At 39.1% G+C, this 20,564-nt stretch overlaps 1 protein-coding gene across 2 annotated transcripts; it reads left to right on the forward strand.

The window, feature by feature from the left end:
• The first annotated feature begins 646 nt into the window (after positions 1 to 646).
• Positions 647 to 15,353, forward strand: rnf150a (ring finger protein 150a). Of its 2 annotated transcripts, XR_010913889.1 has the most exons (8): positions 647 to 1,367; positions 8,548 to 8,798; positions 9,839 to 9,910; positions 10,043 to 10,125; positions 10,302 to 10,398; positions 10,555 to 10,765; positions 12,610 to 13,916; positions 14,196 to 15,353. XR_010913889.1 is itself a non-coding variant. In XM_067498204.1 (7 exons), the coding sequence occupies exons 1-7, from the start codon at positions 917 to 919 to the stop codon at positions 12,726 to 12,728; spliced, it is 1,284 nt and encodes a 427-aa protein (XP_067354305.1). In that variant the 5' UTR covers positions 647 to 916; the 3' UTR covers positions 12,729 to 15,353. The 2 variants fall into 2 exon arrangements, 1 of the variants encoding a protein (XP_067354305.1); XM_067498204.1 differs by having other exon boundaries at positions 12,610 to 15,353.
• The last annotated feature ends 5,211 nt before the right edge of the window (positions 15,354 to 20,564 follow it).

A 20,564-nucleotide genomic window follows, 5' to 3' on the forward strand; every position in this document is an offset into this window, starting at 1 on the left:
ACTGAAAGAATTTTTTTTCAAGCAAAGCTGAAAAAAGCTGAACTGTTCTTGCTGAAATAGATAAAATGAGATACTAGTTAGGCAAACCTCAAAGCCAGTTGTGTGATCTCATTGATGGTACACATATTATAAAAGGCATAAAGGTATAGCAATCTTAGAAAGTACAAAAGATATTAAAAAGCCGTATAAAAGCAATAAACTCCTTTAGAGATAGATAAAGGTTGTGAAGTTTGAAAGGTGTTACAAGCTAAGTATGCCGAAAAAAAGGGAGTTTATTTCCCTCCGGGAATTAATAAAGTATCTATCTATTTGTCTAAGGGGATCGTCAGAATAATAATAATAATAATAAACCATTTCAGTCTGGTACTTCTAATACGTCTGAGAAACTCTAAAACATATTTTCATTTTGTCATTATCGTGTATCAAGAGACTGATTACATCTTAAACATTTTAAATAATAATCAGAATTAATTATTAGCTATAAAAACGAAATGCAGAATTGCATTTGATTGACAATCAGAAAACCAGAAGCCACTCATTAAAAGATTTATTATTCCGTGGTTTAGCAATGGTTTACATGATTCATGACTGTTTTAGTTCCTCCACATTCCAAGGGGCGTCAAGGCATCTTGTCCCCGCCCCGCAATGACGTTTAGATGAGCGTGGAGCCAATCCGGAGCGAGGACGGGAAACAGCTGACGGTGAACAACAACACACGAAGCCTCTTACTGCAGGTGGTACTGTGTTGTAGGCTTCTGCACGTATAGCCGGCAAACTCTGTAGAAGCTGTGTGCGGGCTAGGATCTGGCCCTGGTTCTTAGGCTAGATGCAGTTTTAACCCAAGCGTCATTTTTAAAGGAGATTTGCAGTGAGGAGGACTCCCAGAGCACGTCATCCGTCCGCAGCCAGCCCCACAATGGCATCGTCCCTCATCCGAGCTTGCCGCAGTCTGGCTCTCTCGACGTGGTTGCTGTCGTTTTGCTTCGTCCACTTGCTGTGCCTGGACTTCACAGTGGCAGAAAAGGAGGAATGGTACACCGCTTTTGTCAACATCACCTACCTGGACCCCGTCACTTCGGAGGTCAAGACCGAGAAAACGGAGTGCGGCCGATACGGTGAACAGTCGCCTAAGAAAGAAGCCAGAGGTCTGGTCCTGGTGCCATCCCTCCTGCAGGACAGACAGGCATGCGACCCAAACGTCAGGTTCCCTACTATCTCTCAAACCACCTGGATGGCGCTGGTGGCTGCAGGGAATTGTACATATAGAGAGAAAATCCGGAACGTCGCAAACCTCAACGCCTCTGCAGTTGTCATATACAACGTGGGCTCCAGCAGCGCCAACGAAACCATAACAATGCCTCATCCAGGTAAGATATGTCAACCCTAACGGGCTTCAGTTTTACTCCTTTCCGTTGTTATTCTTTTTCTGACAGTTCTAAAATACACGGGCCTCCCCGTCATAAGAGTTTAAATGTCACCAGTCAGTTGCTCTGTCAAGTGTCGGATTCCACTGGACAAGATGATGGTTTTCCTCAACTTTCTGGGCGAGGAAACCATTTACAATTCTTTTGCATCCATGTAATCACCCAAACAATCAGTTAGGTGGGAAACAATCATTACAGTGCCTCCCCAAAGAAGAACTGATAAATAGATCTGGTGTATTTGCTGAAGGATTTGTTGTACAGTGTATCCATGTGTGACCTCACATAACCAGCACATAACCAGTACATTTCTACATGTCCCACTTTGGGAGGAATGGGCAAATGGCTTTCAGTAAATATATGATGCCAAAGTTGTTCATTCCACTCAGTCCTAGAATTTAAATGTACTGCACTTATATAGAGTTTTTCTACCTATTGGTACTCAAAGCACTTTACACTGCTTCTTATTCACCCATTTGCACTCACAATCATGCACAGTTTACTGACTTAAGATAAAGTCTGAGTTGGACAAAGCTTGGTTTAAATTCACAACAATGACAATTATTGGTTTATATTATTTGGCCCCACAATAATGCCGATGGGGGGGTTGCTATGCAGCAGGTCAACACTCATCGGGAGCAACTTGCTCAAGGACACTTTGACACATAACCGGAGGAACCAGGGATGAAACCAACAACTGGGGGATTGGTGGACGACCGCTCTGTCTCCTACACCACAGTTTTCTTTATCTTATGTTTGCTGACAAGATAAAGTTTGTATGTTTGCTGACATAAGATAAAGTCTGAGTTTCACAACAATGACAACTTTTGGTTTATATTATTTGGCCCCACAATCATGTTCAGGCCTAGAGAATGCATTTCGTAATTATTAGTTAAAAACTTTTCCTCTGAACACACAACTTACCAATTCAGTTACTTTTTCTTTCAATGACTTTATTTTCAATGCTGCATCTGCTTGAGGATGCAAAGTTTGCCACTTTGGAAAAATTAAGATGTTCAGTCTTAATGAGTAAATGCAAATCAAAGCACTTGCAAATTCAGACACTAGTTTAAAACAAAACTTTGTTCCGTTAGTTCTGAAGGGTCCTAAATTTTAATTTCTAAGTGTTCACAGACACGATATGTGCAAAGGAGCTCAGATTGCAAACAGGTAGCTACTCCATAACTGCCTGGCCTGGGTGGCAGTGGCCAACCCCAAAATCTGATTGGACACTCCAGGTGCCACCCCCTGCCAGGGGTGTCAAGGTGCTTGGTACCTGCTGTAGAACTTCAGTACAAGGAGAACTGACCAAATCACGGCCATTATAAAACGATATAATGTTAATATGTACATTTAAGGTGGTTTTATATATTTTGTCACATTAAAACTTTGTAGCAACCACGCAGATTATCCCTGCAAAGGACAGATTTTTACTTCTCCCAAACTCTGTATTATTATTTGAAGTTATAAGTGGCAGACAAGGTAAGTATTTGACACACTATTGGCATATTGATGTAAAGTTCATTATTTCCAAAAAAGGTTTTTAAATTAGAATTCAAAACAACCAAAACAATCCTCTTTCTTGAACAGAAAAGATCAAATAGACACTGTCAGGACTTTTTGAAATAATCCATGCCTGAAAACACAGACCCTTAGATCAACCTCAGGTTCCTGGAGAGTCACATTTCCTTCCCTTGTTTGCCAGAGGCAGCGCGAGCTGATGCATGGATAATTGGGCACTCAGCTATTTAAACAGCACCAGGCAGAGTCATTTTTTTGCTGCTTGTTTGTGACAACTATGTAAAACAATGCACATATTTATGTGCTACATCTAGAAATGTTATATAAAATCGACCATAGGCAAAGACAGATGGGGATTAGTTTCACTAGACAGCTCATTATTAGATTTTACAAAAAAACCTGACAAGTCTCGAGGGGGGTTCCTTTTCAAACAAATTGTAGGGGCAGTTTAAATATGGTTCACACATCAGTTTCTCCAATTCAAGATATTAAAAGTGTCAAAAACAGATAACACAATTTCTACTTATGTCTATATGACTAATGGGAGGCTTTATTGATCTTCCTGGGTAGTTGACACATCCAGTTTTTTGTTAAGAAACCTGTCATCACCACAGCTCTTGTTAACACTTATTATGTCTCTGCTGTCCTATAGTTCATTAATATTTAGTTGTTTCACACTACAATGTATCAGTAGCTTTACTTGACCTACGTGCTTACCAGCAAGTCTGTCAAAGTGACACACAGTATTTTACAAATAGCCCTTATTTATTTCTCGGATGTTGGAATAGCAAACAAAGGATGGATTATGGGCAACAAAGAAAGTTGAGCCAGGACAGACAGTAAATATAAGCTAAGACAGATCAGGGTACCAGAAAAAGTGTGATCACAAATCTAGTAATGTGGTGGAGGTAATGTGCAGCGACAAAAGAGCTGGTCATAAAGTGCAGACTGAATGTGAGGCGGCCATAAAAAGAATGGAGGTCTTGTGTGTCCAGAGCAAACACATCTGGGCTGTAAAATCAACAGGTGCCTGAGCCAGAAACTTTCCTGTTCTAATTCAGCCCCTCCCTCTCAAAGCTCAGCAGTGCACTGAATAGTTTGGAGAAGTGTTTGGGGAATTATGTTATTCACTCACTAGCCAACAACACACCAAAATGCTAGACACACTTGCTTCTGGTCACCTCTTGACCTGCATCCTCTCATTCAATCAGGTTCACTAACTTTGACTGAGGAGGTAAAACTGACTTCACATTCAGCAAAGAATGTTTGCCCATATAATGCAAGTACATGTACACTGACTGAGCTGTGAAAACAATCTGATATCAGTATATACTGGCTTTAGTATCTGAAAATGCTTCTGAAATGTTTTCTTCTACCATGGGTTATGTTCCAACTATTGCTTGATCAACAAATGGCAACCTCAGTCAAAGTCAGTTAACAGTTAAATCCAGCGTCATCAGAACATTTAAATAATACATGAAGGCATCCAGCTGTGGCAGCTGTGTGTAATATAATGCATGGGATTGGAAAAGTGTGTGTATGTGTGTGTCTGTGTGTGTGTGTGTGTGTGTGTGTGTGTGTGTGTGTGTGTGTGTTTTCCTGAGCCAGAAGAAACATAAGTGGAAATACTTTCTAAAAGAGTGCTCGTGCACATATCACTGGATTTTTTTTATTAATCTGTATATTTATACTTAGTTTCGCCAAACATTTATTGAATTTAGGAGCACTGAGCATATTTGTTTTGGTCAGGTCACAAGACTCAAAGGCCCCTAAATCTCTGGCCCAGTTGGGTCCAGAATTCATTTAAAATTCATTGTAAATGAGAGGTCTGGTCTGCTGCTGAGCTTTGTAGGTATGTGGTTGGTTTGCAGAACTGGAAACCTGCATAAGTCAGACAAAACATTAAAAATATCTTCCTGTTTTTAAATGTCTTAATTAAGTTATCATTATTACAGGGGCATATTTTTTTGTGAGATTTACAGGTGCTACTGAATGAACTGAATGTTTTGTTTTGTCCACGTGTTTCCATTGCACATGCTAAACCAAACAAATTGCCTGCTGCCTTATCAGTCTTATCAACTAACTCTCAAGAAGAAGCAAATGACCTTATTTCTTAAATTGTCAAACTACTGCAATTGTGTAATCAAATATTAAATCTTGTGTGACTTGCTTTGTGTACCCTCCAGGTTCTGTTTGAACATTATTGTTTATGAAGAGGTTAATAGTTAAACTCTGCAGTAAAAGTCTGACCCTATGGTCAGTAGGTGGCCGCTCTACCAGCTTTGGTACTGCTGCCCCCTCTGTATTTATTTCTTATTCCTACCATATTTGGCTTGAGTGGGTCTGAAGACATGAGTCTTTTCCCATGTTCAGCCCCAGTCTCAGACATTGCCCTCCTGTTTTAGAAGCAGCTATTTTTACCGGCTCAGACTGCGTCACAGTGAACAGAAGAAGATAAGAGTCAAGGCTTAGGGAAATCCTACAGGCCTTTTTATTCCATTCCTTTTTTCTGTTGACTATGAAGCTGCAGTTGACCATTCATGGATAATTTGTAACGCAAACAGAGTCTGAACACAACAGTTTTAGTCTTGTGTTTACAAAGGCAATTGTTATATCACACCATATGGTCACGCTTAAACTCATAAAATCAGCAGGTTAGGAGTCTGAATGTGAGGTCACAAAAATACAAAACACACTTATACATTGTGGTAGCCAAGGAGTCACAATAATTCCTCCTTCCTTAACACCTAATTTTTAGAACCTCATCAACTGTCTTCCTACCACATGCTCAGTCGTTGAACGGAGCTGCGGTGTCCGGCATCATATTACCGCCTGTTTACTGCCCAAACACAATTATTTGTTTACTAGAGATTTTGTTTTAGGAGCAGCATCTTTGTATAGAAAATAATGAATAATTCTGCACTTGTGAATCTGCATAAACGGGCCCACCTGATGTTTAGGCTACGAGAGTGACTGAACCTGAAGAACTGAATGACAAATTGTAAAGGCTCTGTTGTTCTTAGGAGAGCTGAGATTAACCGTAAGATCTGTTGGAGTTGAGAGCTGTGTTCGATCAATGTGCCACTGTGGCCATGTGAGTCTGACAAATATAATAATAATAAGAGATCTTCATGGCTTCATGTGTAGTTTATATCCTGCCCACCATTCAATTGTAAAATTGTCGAAAAAGAGGTTTTTACTTAAAATGTTTGCTTTATTCATATACACACCCTGGGGAGACAGACACCTATTCACACTCACATTCACACCTACAGGCCTTCAGAGTCACCAATTACCCTAACATGCAAACTATGAGGCAGCAGCGATATCACCTCCACCACCAGTCATAGATTATTATGTGATAAATAACAACCTTACTCTTAGATTCTGGTTCTTGAAACTGCTGTCTGTGCTGATTGTTACATATGCATAAAAGTAAAACACAATTTTGCTCTGACTGCTAGACCTTAGTCATACAAAACAGCAGCTGTGCAGACTTTGACCTGTTACATAAAGGGATTTGTGACATGACAGCAACAACACAATGCATCCAAATCCTTAAATCTGTTTGATTTAGGAGTATAAATTTTGTAAAAAACAGAAAACACCATTTATTCTGTCAGTGTGTCAGTATCCCTTTGAGGGAATCACTCCAGTCTGGGATGTCAAAATAATTGTGGGCAGTGCATGAGGATTTGTTCCTGTGCTGTGTATCAGACAGGCTGCACAGGAGGTGCTTCTGGTTATAGCAGGATGACTAAAGACATTCTTTATAGTGACTGGATAGAGGGACTGGGCACCACAGGGGGGCACGGCCAGAAACAGGCAGCAGGGGGAATATGATGTAACAGTGCTCAGGCTGTTGCTGCACCCACTGTACAAATGAAGTCACCTCTTGTTTATTCCCTTTATTGTGTCAATAGACTGTCAGTGTGTTGTGCCATCATGTCCCATGTGTCGTTCCCTCGTCACAGAAATCTTCAGATAAACATTTCCAAGTACTATTTCTGAAAGTAGAATAATAACTAATAACTGTATAAGAACATGTTAGTATACAATTAGTAGTGATATATCCCAATGGAGGGGGCATGGGGTACAAATAGAACAGACGTTATTGCATATTTTAACATAATATTATAAATTACTCACTACTGTGGTAATGTAATAAGGATTAAATTGTTTAAATTTGTTCTGTCTATATTACCCTATAGTATAATAAGATAATAATATTCCTAATGATTTTCTAAACCCTAGAGACCATGTTTTTGACCATGTCTTTGAGCCGAGATCCAGTGAGCTTCAGCTATGTGATTGGCTCGTTAGATATTTGCATTAACAATCGGTGAAACAGGTGTACCTAATAAAGTGGCCGGTGAGTATATTTAGAGTTTTCAGGCCTCTTTGACTTCTGAACTTTATATTTGTGAGAAGGGTTTAAACACTTATAGCTATAATTACTACGAAATAGGCTAGATTGATAGTTACAAAATGAAAGTATATCTTAAATGCAACACATAATTTAATAACACTATAATGTGCCTGCCTTGGATCAATAAAGTTTACCTTATCTTATCCTAATAGCCACAGATACGTTCTGGGGTTTTTAAAATCGCATTAAAGTATTTTGTCACAGCACGAAATTATTTTTTTAATCCTCTTCAAAAGATGATTTTATACAGCGGCAGCTGCAGTGGTGTTTGTATAAAGAGCTAAAGGTCCTTAAGGCCTAGAGGCAGAAAGCCAAACTTGTTAGGACTGCTGAGCTGTTATGAAGAGCGAGAAGCCAGGCCAGTGTTAGCTAATGCTGCTTTTTTCTGTTATTTAAAATGTGCTATTAATCCTGGACGTCTCTCAAGTGCAGGAGTTTCTGAATGATACAAATAATGCAAAGTCCTTCATCCTGCATGTTAAACAAAGCAACAGGTGTTTACAGGCTGAAAGCCTCCAGCACAGAGTGTTTAGTGCTGTTTAAGCTCCCAGCAGCCTGCCCAAATTTCCTCACTGAGATATGAGAATTAGAGGAGTCATGCCTGCTGTAAGTGCAATTATTTATACTTGTTGGAGAGCAGATGTGTGGCTACTTCCTCCATGAACAGCAGGTTCCTAAGTGGTTAGCCCAAGTCTTCCATTTCCTATAATTATTAAGGGACCAATGCTGTTTTTAATAATTCAAATACTTTCTGTTTCATTGTTTGCTGAATTACCAAAAAGCAAAGCAAACGTTTAGTTTTATCCAGTATTTCAGATTTTTCCCCCTCATTTTCTTTCATTTTAACATTTTGGCATGGTTTGTTTCTTTTATTTTTTTGTGTATACAATTTCAAAAAAAAGCCTGTTATGATTACCAACAGCCAAAGATGTCTCTATAAATGTCCTATATCTACCCAACTGTCTAAGGTCATAGATATTAATTTTCTTTAATTTTTTGTTTATTATTTATAACAAATATTTGATCAAATTCCCAAATGACACAAGCAAAAACTGCAAATGTTTAGCATTAATGTGTGAATATTATTTCTGTTAATCAATGCAGGTGTCGAAAAAAAACGTTAATGAGAGCTACACACCTGATTTATCCACCGTGTGTGTGTGTGCGCGTGTGCAGGTACAGGTGATGTTGTGGCCATCATGATCCCTGAGCCTAAAGGTCGTGAGATAGTGGCCTTGCTGGAGCGGCACATTGTGGTTATGTTGCACATCACAATTGGCACCCGCAACCTGCAGAAGTACGTGAGCAGAACATCGGTGGTGTTTGTCTCCATCTCCTTCATTGTGCTCATGATCATCTCCCTCGCCTGGCTCGTCTTCTACTACATCCAGAGGTTCCGCTATGCAAATGCAAGAGACCGCAACCAGGTATGACTGTGTGCTCTTTGTTTAATCAAAGTATTGCTGTCTAAAAAGATACGTGCAGTGCTCACTGTTAGTGCTGCTCAACACAATTATCCACCTGGTGTCGGGCCTGTGAGGCAGTAAGAAGAGGCTCGAATTAGAAAGTCAGCTGCCCAAACAGAGACACAGTGAACCAGTGAACCATGAACCAGCACTGCAAATACTTGCATTTGCCATCATTTTATTATGAATGGCAGCCCGTGTTTCTCTTGTGATGTCTGTAAACACATTATATCCCTGTTACACCTTTGTTTGCTCTTTCACTTTGAATTGTGTTGATTTACTGTATGTTGTACAAAGAATTCAGCCATATTGAACTATTCTGTTTTCAGTTTATTTCGTCAGCAGCCCAGTGAGATAAAACACACTTTGAACAGTTAAAGCAGATTGTGTGTGATATCTATAAAACCTATTGGAACTTCCAGTGACGCTACTTGTCTGTCAGTTCTGTGAATGTGTCACCATCTTCCTGGTTTATTATTTCCAGTGTCTCCCTGTAGTTTGTCCCTTGATTTGATTTACGCCAAGAAACCACTGAAGTGATTAGAACACTGTGACAGAAATGCTCCTTTATTGTCAAAAAAAGCGTTCTTAGTTATCAGAAAAACAATATTTATTAAATGCACCTGAAAAATATTTAGGTGCATTTTTAAAATTAATTATTTATTTACTAAATTATGGTATTAAAAGTAACTAGTCAGTTAGTCAAAAGTTTGTCTTGTTCATCTATTTTTAAATGTCTCTTCTTTTTGTCTCTTTTGTTATGTTTCATTTATTCATTCCTTAGTTTTTTTCTAGATCAGTAGCATTGACCCAATAGACATTAGCAGCTCTCTGTGTAATTAACTTCTAATAAAATAGGAAGTTTGAAGATTAATTTTCAGTTGTGACTGAAAAGTAACACTGGATGCTTCATCTTGATCTTGACCAGCGGGACGCCCACATGCTGCTGAGCAGCTATTTTTCCATTGTTTAACTAAAAAAGTGTTTGCTTTTTCTTACAGAGACGCCTTGGAGATGCTGCTAAAAAGGCCATCAGTAAACTCCAAGTACGCACCATTAAAAAGGGAGACAAGGTAAATGATGTTACCCACACTGCAAACTGTAATTTCAGGCAAACTCCAATGCATTCACAATTATGCATGAGAGAAATGATGTCATTTTCCATCACGCTCCATTATTGTCTTGCATTTGTTCTGTGTTCCCAGGAGACTGAGTCGGACTTTGACAACTGCGCAGTTTGCATTGAAGGTTACAAGCCGAATGATGTTGTGAGGGTGTTACCATGCAGGTATGCTGTGTTTGATCACTGCTGGGAGGCATCACCATTCATTTGGTAGATCGTTTTACTTGATGGCTTGAACAAGGAACTTGTTCCGCACAGTAACATGTGGTGTCTGCCTAATACACCCTTCACCTATTGTGGTTTTAATTATAATTTTGTCCACCACCTTCTTGTTTGGTCAGGCATGTTTTCCATAAGCACTGTGTAGACCCGTGGCTACAAGACCACAGGACATGTCCAATGTGTAAAATGAACATCCTCAAAGCCTTAGGAATCCCAGTAAGTATTTGGGTTATTTTTGCCTACTAATTGATTATATAAGTAACTACTCTCATTTTACATATTTGTTCTGTTATAATTACACAATACATAAAAGCGGTGAAGACTCATTGAATGTGTGGGAGTTCCTCTAAACGTGCCTGTGGTGCGTTCCAGCTCAATGCAGACTGCTCAGATGAATTTCCTCCAGATTACGAGACGTCTGTTGGAGGTCCACCCACCAATGCCATCAGTGCAGCAAGTGAAATAACAGTTAACGAGAGCTCAGTGGTGCTGGATTCGGCCGGTAGAGCTGTGGGCTTGCAGCAGCTCCACCCTGATACAGAGATAGCACCTCAGGCAGGGGAGAACTATGTCATCTCCAGCAGTAAGTCCATACATCACACTGACAGCAGTACATTCGCTCAGAAGTACTGTACTTAACTGCAATTGTGTGCTACGTGCACATTTTCTGCATCTCTAACTACATTTCACACAGTAAGTTTAAAGTTTTTATTCTGCGTTTAATTTATGCACATTATAAATAAATCTGGTGGTTTATTACCATGTACAAAACAAGTAGTTGAAGCATCTTGTCATGTATCAGCTGTTTCAGTTGTTTGCAGTATGACCAAAAAAACTTCCAATGAGCTAAAACTGCATAAAACGTATTTTTTTTTTTTTTACTTCTTTCCTCTTCGATTAATATTCTCATGACCTCCCAAGAGTCATTAAAAACCTGCCTCATAGATAAACTACTGAAATACAGTTTACACATTGGTATCATAATAGTCTCTGAATATGGAATATCAGCAAAGGCCCTTATCTCTGCATGATTGCTGTCATTTACTCTAGTTCATAAATAACCACGAGCTGTTAAAAATTACAGCTGACAAAAACAATGCGTTAGTGCTGGATATTTACTGCTTTCTGTGACTTCCTTCAATCCAGGGTTGAGTGTTTTATTCAGGGCCTGAACCAGGTCAGTGGCCACCTGTTCAGTGTTCTCAAGCACAGATCCTCCAGGGTGAGGCAGGAGGGAAATAATAATGTCCCCTTTACAGAAAGTCACAACCTAACCCACATAGAAAAGGACCAGCTGGACACCAATATGACAGGCTTTCTGTATAAAAAAGGCTACACACACCACCACCCTGTTTGTTAAAGTTGTACACATTAACACCTAACCCCAAGCTTTTTCAAAGCCGGGTCCACCCTGCCAGGATAATATTCTGCTGGCTACAAATCAGCGAGAAAACCATAAAACAGTACAAACTTAATCAATAGTTCTAATGACAATTATAACAGCAACTAGCAGTGTAATACAACAGTCCTACATGAAGGTAATAATGTTCAGTTTATATAGAAATTGTTCTAAACAGATGCTGATTCATCTGAATCATTTTGGAGGATGTACTTGAATCTATACAAAGAGGTGTTTCTACTATTTAGCCTCGGCAAACAGGGTGGACAATAAAAGAGAAACACTTCTGTCACTGATGCATTTTAGTTGGAATGGATTTTGATTTTACACTATATGACTGGTTGAAAGAGTAATTATTCAGCAAACTTTGAACATTAAAAAAAAATGTATACAAACAAATTTATTCCCATTGCTGCCTTTTAGGACACTTCTTCTTAAAGTTGCTAACTCAAAGACTTATGTTTACTTTTGCGCACTTGACAAGCGGTAGACGAGCTCGCCACCAATTAGAGGTGATTTGTTGTATAGTGCAGCACTAATGAGCTGACAGAGTCACAGTGTCAGACAGGCAGTTAGCATGAGGCGAACAAGCCAGTCTGTCACGATTATTGTCCCTGTGGCTGAGGCTTGGGAGTGATGGAGTGCTGATCCTGTTGTGGCTTTAGCCTGAATAATGTATGCTGTCATTAACAGCATTGCAGCTATCATTCTTTCTGGAGTCAGCAGTTTACTGGGTGAGTGTTGCAGTCACAGAAAAATAATCTAGGAATTGTTTGTTGCTTTCTGTTTATTTCTGTTTAAATTCAGTGCTCATATATTAAAGATTTATTGTCGCTGTAATTGAAGCATTTCATGTACAAACTACAGTCAAACTCTTTTAAAGCACAAATGGCCATGTGAGTATTAAATCGGGACTGACTGGTTTTTACACCTTCCTCACATGACTGATGCTGTTCAGAAGCACTGCTGTAGCTGCCTCCCACTGCGACCTTTCAAATAATGAATTACCTCCCTCTCTCCCTCGCCAGGTGAGCACCAGCCTCCGCTCAGCAGTGATTCAGACAATTCTATCATCATGGGCGTGGAGGTCGGCATCTCTGAAATAGACCTGTCTACGGAGCAGGAATGTGAGGAGGCCAAATCCTGAGCCAGTCGGAGAAGAGCGGGGGAAAAGCACACGAATCACAAGGAAAATGAGGACAGGAACAGGAGAGAATGAACGAGAGCCCCCAGATATTCACTGCACTGTTGGCCTCCTGAGGAAGTGACCTCATAGAGGACGGGCAAACGGAGCAATACAACCCATAGCAGCATAAAACGCCCAGTTCTGTCTGTGCTGACTTAAAAATTGATTTGTCCCTGCATCCGTGGACATCTTCCCTACTTGGTTTGACTGACATGGTGGCTACTCAGCCAGTAACAGCTCACATAGTGGCGGTCGAGTTATTGTCCACGTAATCTTTCCCATCCTTAGATCATAGCATCCGATACACACACCCCTTCACAGTGCTAAGAAGGCAAAATATGCTTTTCCTTGCTCTGGCAACCTAAACCTGCTGCACTGTGAGCAAAAGGATCTTCTCGATGGCAGATTAAAGTTTTTTCTTATTGTTACAACACAAAAATAAGTGCGGATTGTTTAGTTTCTTAGATTGAGATCACTGCCAATAAATTCCAGAAGTAAGTTTTATTGATGCGAAGGATGCGTAGCACATGAGGAGCCTATATCAGCAGGGTTTTTGGAGTCAGTTGGTGTGAATTCCCACCAGCAGCTTGATACATGTTGTTATCCCATTAAAAACTTGAAGCAAAGGTCTTTAAGCTCATGCAGCATGAAGGAGATGAAACGTGTATGAACACAATGGAGTAAGCTGTAATTTCTAAACATTTCTGTTACTAGATTGTGAGACATTCCTTTTTAACCTCTACTTTGAGAGGAATTAACCAGACATAAGGTAGACGTCTCTGTCCTCACATTTGACAATCATAGCTTTTCACAAGCAGTTTGAAGTGATGTCACCCACTGCCCTACTGAAACTGCTGCTCACAACACGTGATGTTAGTCCCTGCTTTCTGTCAGGAGCTCAGTACAGCTGGCACTGGCAGTTGTTGCTGCCACATCCTAACAGTGTGTAAATACTGTAGGGAAACTTCCTACACTTGTCAGGCCAGCCACTATAAATATGACAAGCCCCTGGGCCATGTTTCAGTAATGTTTTAAACTTTTTCTTTTCTTTTCATGTATGCCACTTCCCTTGAGTGCCAGGCAGACTTGAATGGCTCTAAATCTGTGCAGATGTTACAGGAAAGGACACAGGTCTAATTCCATCTTACAGTAAGAGACACCATTTCTTAGGAAAGTCCAAAAAGTTAAATGTTTTACTGGAAGTCTTTGTATATTACCACATCTGGTTGTCTCTAACATGTGTGTTAAGAAACCCAATTGTTGCTTTCTTTAAAATGGCAACACCATCTCTAAAGTTCACTTTGGAGGACATGTGTACAGCTTTAGACTCCTATGCTGATGCTGACTACTAACTAGCAGTTACAACCTGCTGTAGTTTTTGGTAGAAAGAATTGTGCTGTTATATCACCTTCTTCTTTACTTTTTCAGAAATGCCACGTTGAACGAGATCAGGAGCACCCAGTCCTCGGTCTGGTCTGTTTTCTCTTACATTCCTTCAGACTCTCACACTAAAAAAAAGCACAGACCCACTGACTCAATCGATGTAGCAAGTGGAATTTAACTGGTGGTTTTCTCCTGTAGTCATTGTTTCCATTGTGGCCTGGAACCACCAGGGACACGGTTATGCAACACATGTGTCCACACTCCCCTTGTTTGGCCTAATCATTGAAGGAACTTTGGTTTACTTTATTTCTGCCTGTGTTTTGAGCCTGCACATTCTCGGCTGTAGCAGCTGGAAACTTATAGTATAGACACTAAGACACTTAATCCCAGATATTATTAGTCCGTGAATTAAACAGATTTTTATTTTTTGCCATGGCAGCAGGTTTTTACTGTAAAATACAGTCTGCAGCTCTTTACTGGGAGAAAAGCTTGACAGTTTTTATATTACCTCAATTTATATTCAACTAATAATCACAAATATGCTATAACTTCAGCATGTTTGAAATGTTCGTTAGCATTATGGAAGAATTAATGAATGTACATTTCCACATATTTAAAGGATGAGGTCGATTTGAAAAATTTAAAAAAGGGAAAGAATGTGATTCTAACCAGCTCACTATAGATTTATACATAGAAGTCTCTCCCAGCCAAATCAGGACTTTAAGCTGCAGTCTGTTACATCAGCTCACATGATAACGAGCACAGTACATAAGATAACTCAGAAACACAGCTCAACATCAATATCTGTTGCTCTCTTCGTCTTGGCTGCTTGTTCTCTCGCCCCCCACGCTTTGATTACACGGGTCATGTTGACTCCTTCTCACAGTTACACACCAACAGCCTCTCCATCTGACCATTTGTTCGGTCAGCATCGTGACAAAGCACATCAGAGCCAGATCGCTCCATTTCTGGCTGCACTGCCTAACGAAATGAGTTTGGATTAAGGCCTTCATTTTACAGAGCGACTTCTGTTTAAGCTAAAAGTTTGGCTCTTGTCTGCTTACAGGGTTTCAATAACAACTATCATTTAGGATTTGTAATGACATTCAGTGAACTCGAGAAGAAGACAAAGCTTGTTGTCCCCATTTGCTCCTGCAGTATTGGATAGCACTGTATTTTATTTTTCTATCATTTGCAAATGATTTTCAACAGGAATGCTGGAAAAAAATGTAGAAAAATGTTAAACTAGCAATTGATCAATTTGTTGATGGTAATGTTTTATTCTACAAGTAGATAATTTTCTGGAAATTATTTTTATAATTTCCTAAAATTTAGCTGTATTAGTTGTTCATTACTAGAAATGTTTGTATGAAGGGCTTATGTAACTGATAGTGGACATGGAAAATGTGTTTGTTGCTACTGTTATTAAATTCAGGATTATTATATTTGGGTTTTGTGAGTAAAACCTAGGAAATTATGTGATAGGCAAGTGAAAAATACTAAAAAGATATCAGATTCCAGAGGTTTCTTTAAAAACTAATATTAATTAACTCTTGATCACACAGAATATGTTTCACACTGAGACACATGTACAGTGTTTTTTTTTTAGTCACATGTCCAGTGTGGGAGTAAAACAAATATTGTAAGCACATCTGCTGAGTCAGTGAAGTTTGATGGTGTCGAATGTCTTTTATTTGATATCAGGAAATTGCCATCTAAATACCAGCTAATGTTTAGTTCATGTACAAGGACAGCTCCCAGGTGCAATTCTGAAAAATAATTTAGCTATAAAATAAAGCATTACCATATAAACATGAACATGTTCATCTGAACACTGTCTGCATTCTCTCCATAATTAATACTTTTGTTACATATTTTTCCATGAAACGTAAGAGAACATTTTTTTACATACAGACAGAATAGACCTGTAAAATAAAATGATTTTGTTACACCTTATTGTTTTGTATTTATTTTTTGCCCACTTGGCTTATCCTGTGAGGCACAGAGGATTATCGTCCGCATGTTGATTTGGCACAGTTTTTACGCTGGATACCCTTCCTGACACAACCCTCCCCAATTTCTACCAGACTTGGGACCGGCACTGCACAGCTGGGGAGGGGAATGGGCTGTTGGGGGTTCAGTGTCTTGCCCAGAGACACTTTGACATGTAGCCGGGACCGGGGCTTGAACCACTGACCCTGTGGTTGATGGACGATTGTCTTACCAATTGAGCTACACTACACACTATTGCTTTGCTATATATATTTAATTGTCTTCGTTCCCATGTTTCATTTCTTTTGGCTGTGTTGACCTTGTACATTGCACTTTATTCCTCCAGTGAATGTGGAGCGGTTTTACTGAATGACTCGAGAAAGTCTTTTTTTAATGTACAGTTTCTAAGAAAGAGGGCTACAGTATTGAACATGGCACATGATTCATTTGTCACTTAATGTATAATGTTGTGAACTTTTATCTCTACTATTGTGTAAGTGGGTTGGTGCGTATAAATATATTGTACACTATTCCCTGCAGAAAGAACAGCGTTGCTGTATGTATGATTAGTGGTGTCTCCGTCCTTTTCTTGTACAATGATGCATGTGTAGGAATGTCTTTGTATTTGACTCATAATAAATTTCATCCAGGTTTTTACAGCTTTGACAAACCTGTTTTATTTTGACTTAGTAAAAATATATTTTGTTGTATGCTTGTTGCCGCACGAATGCAAGATTAAAATCATCTGAAATAAAATAAAGTTACCCAGTGTGGTCTGGATTAAACTAACAACCTCCTCTGGACCTTCAATACTCATCTATGACAGAAAAGCAAAATTCATTTCATAAAAAGACGTTTGGGAACAGAACAAATAACAGTGACAGTAACCAAGGCCATGTGATGCAGACTCAGTGAGGTCCATTATCATTTTAATACATCTGCTGTTGCATCTGAAGAAAAGTTTTTTGACTGTGATGAAGACAAAAGCAAGTCTATGATAAAGTAAGTCTTAGTCTTAATTAGAACAGGCAGAGGGATATTGCATGTACTATAGGATAGTATAATTTTCTTTAAAATTAAAGAATTATTGCATGAGAAGTGACGTTCTGTTAAATAGTGATTAATTGAGCCTTTTTGGATGGTTAAATATTTGGATAAAGGCACTACATGTACAAGCATCAATTGTTTTGTACATTTCACTTGCAGTTATGGAGCAGGTATTCAGATAATTTACTTAAGTAAATTTATAAAGAATGTTGAGAAAATTGAGAAATTCAAAGAAAATGGAAGAAACGAAGAAAAGAGTTTCAGAGCGTCTCTGAAACCAGTGTGAGCTTCAGGACCATCCGCAGGGAGCTGCAGACCATGGGTTTCCGGGGCAGAGTGTCCAAATACGGCAAGGGCAAAGGTGCGTTCAGGGGGTGTGGAAATTACAGCTTTAACAACCAGTAGGTGTAATGTTTGCGTTTACGTACATATGGCCATACACCGACATTAAACCTACATACAAGTGTTTTGACAGCACACAGTTTGTTATTGAAGACGGGATCATTGATACTGATACCAGTACAAATACTTTTACATTTTAAAAGTAGCACCTTTGACATTATATCATTACACAAGAGGTCTTTGATTTTCAAATCCATTGTCAATAGGCTACATCTGAAAAACATTAAGTTACAAAAACATTTCTGTCTTTTGTGTCCTATGATAACCACAAACTGTTTAGTTGGTCCAGTCATACTGATATGGTACAATTAAAATTGGTAGTAATTATGTTTTTTTTTATCCCTATATGCACCTCTTATGTGAAATACATTTGCTGATTTCCAGTTCTATGGCCAAGTTTCAGAATGTGACAAAACCTAGAACAACAGAAGAGTGTGTAGGAGGACCTGCTCATGTCCAACATACAACTATACCATAAGCAGTGGAATATTCTGCCGTAGCCGAGGCACTCGCCTGACCCGAATCCACGTTAGCATGAATTTCACTTGATGAACACACAACTGAAGACAGAACCAAGGGGGAACTGAAACATCTTGACTGTTGGTTTTGTTTCCAGTTCATTGTGATTGCATAAAAAGCGGAATTGATGAAGATTTTGTCACAATCCAAATTTAATACTATTGTGTAAGTGTTTCATTTCTTTTGGCTGTGTTGACCTTGTACATTGCACTTTATTCCTCCAGTGAATGTGGAGCGGTTTTACCAAATGACTCAAGAAAGTCTTTTTTTAATGTACAGCTTCTAAGAAAGAGGGCTACAGTATTGAACATGCACATGAGTCATTTGTCACTTAATGTATAATGTTGTGAACTTTTATCTCTATATTGTGTAAGAGGGTTGGTGCGTATAAATATATTGTACACTATTCCCTGCAGAAAGAACAGCGTTGCTGTATGTATGATTAGTGGTGTCTCCGTCCTTTTCTTGTACCATGATGCATGTGTAGGAATGTCTTTGTATTTGACTCATAATAAATTTCAACCAGGTTTTTACAGCTTTGACAAACCTGTTTTATTTTGACTTAGTAAAAATATATTTTGTTGTATGCTTGTTGCCGCACGAATGCAAGATTAAAATCATCTGAAATAAAATAAAGTTACCCAGTGTGGTCTGGATTAAAGTAACAACATCCTCTGGACCTTCAATACTCATCTATGACAGAAAAGCTAAATTAATTTTATTAAAGACATTTGGGAACAGAACCAATGAAAGTGACAGTAACCAAGGCCATGTGATGAAAGAGTGCTGACTGGATTAGGAAAGAGAGATCATATTTCACCTTCACTAGCTTCTCTCCATTGGCTTCACATAAAATCTAGAATAGAGTTCAAAACCCTCCTCCTTACATACAAAGCTCTTAATGGTCAAGCTCCATCATATTTAAAAGATCTCATAGTTCTGTATCACCCGATTAGACCACTTCGATCCCAGAATACAGGCCTACTTGTGGTTCCCAGAGTTTGCAAAAGTAGACTGGGAGGCAGAGCTTTTAGGTATCAAGCTCCTCTCCTGTGGAACCAGCTTCCAATCCAAATTCGGGGGGCAGACATCCTCTCTACTTTTAAGACTAGGCTTAAAACCTTCCTTTTTGATAAAGCTTATAGTTAAAACTGCTCACTCAACATGAACTAGCTCCTACTTAATATGCTGTAGGTTTAGAGTGTTGGGGGACAAGTGCAATGAGCCCCCCTCCTCTTTTTCCCTATACATTTATATGTCACCACTGTATGGCATTAATTTTGTGTCCTACCAACCTGTACAATGCTTTGTTGTTGCTTTTTTGTTGTTTTGTTGTTGCTTTTTTGTCTTTTTGTTGTTGTTGCTTTTCGTTGCTCTGTCCTTTTCTCCCTCCACTTTCCACTCACCCCAACCGGTCAAGGCAGATGGCCGCCCACCCTGAGCCTGGTTCTGCTGGAGGTTTCTCCCGTTAAAAGGAGTTTTTCCTCTCCACTGTTGCCTAGGGCTTGCTCAAGGGGGATTTGTTGGGTTGCTTCTACATACTTGTGTAGTCTGGACTTTATTCTGTAAAGTGCCTTGAGATGATAAATAAAGTTGAATTGAATTGAATTGATGCACAGACTCAGTGAGGTCCATTATCATTTTAATACATCCGCAGTTGCATCTGTGTTAAAGTTTTCTGACTGTGATGAAGACAATAGCAAGTCTATGATAAAGTAAGACATTAGTCTTAATTAGAACAGGCAGAGGGACATTGCACGTACTATAGGGTAGTATCATTTTCTTTAAAATTAAAGAATTATTGCATGAGAAGTGACGTTCCTTTAAATAGTGATTAATAGTAGGAAATTTTTAGTAGGAAAAAGGAACAAGATGTATTAAAGGGAATTCCACTTTGGGCTTTAGCATTAAATTACATTAAAGTGCCCGAAGAGTTCAAACTGCATTATTTCTATAAATATGCATAGAACGACTTGTATTCTGTTGATCATGGCAGAATTACATTTGTCCAGTGCTGACGTAATCCAGCACAACACTAAGACCACCCGTTTTAATGTTGTATGTTAGAGGGTGACTTCATTGATTTTATAACTTGCATCCTATGGTTGTATTTAGGGAAGTGCATTTATATAAACAGTAGTAAATATCCATCTGCCACTTGCTAATAAAAAAAACTCCTTTAGATGACATTTTCTCAAGTCATTATGTTCATGCTGCATAATTTGTAGTCTTGGTCAACCTATTCTTACAGACCATCTGAAGGACTTAAAAGATTAATATTTTACACTACAGGGGGGGCAGAGGGAACTTTAAGAAGAAGAAACCAGAGGTGACAGTAGTTTGCGGTCATTCACTGTTCAGCATCTGGGGGGGGAAAAAATCAACGCCCAAGCTGACGGAGTAACAGAATCGATGTTGTGCAAATCCTGCACATGTTGGAATGAAGGAGGAATC

This window comes from Channa argus, chromosome 3 (assembly GCF_033026475.1).
Source record: "Channa argus isolate prfri chromosome 3, Channa argus male v1.0, whole genome shotgun sequence".
Taxonomy (NCBI): domain Eukaryota; kingdom Metazoa; phylum Chordata; class Actinopteri; order Anabantiformes; family Channidae; genus Channa; species Channa argus.

Coding starts and splice junctions, on each gene's coding strand:
- rnf150a (XM_067498204.1), top strand. CDS start 917: ATGGCATCGTCCCTCATCCGAGCTTGCCGCAGTCTGGCTCTCTCGACG. Junction 1,368..8,547: donor CATAACAATGCCTCATCCAG/GTAAGATATGTC, acceptor GCGCGTGTGCAG/GTACAGGTGATGTTGTGGCC. Junction 10,126..10,301: donor GTGAGGGTGTTACCATGCAG/GTATGCTGTGTT, acceptor TTGTTTGGTCAG/GCATGTTTTCCATAAGCACT.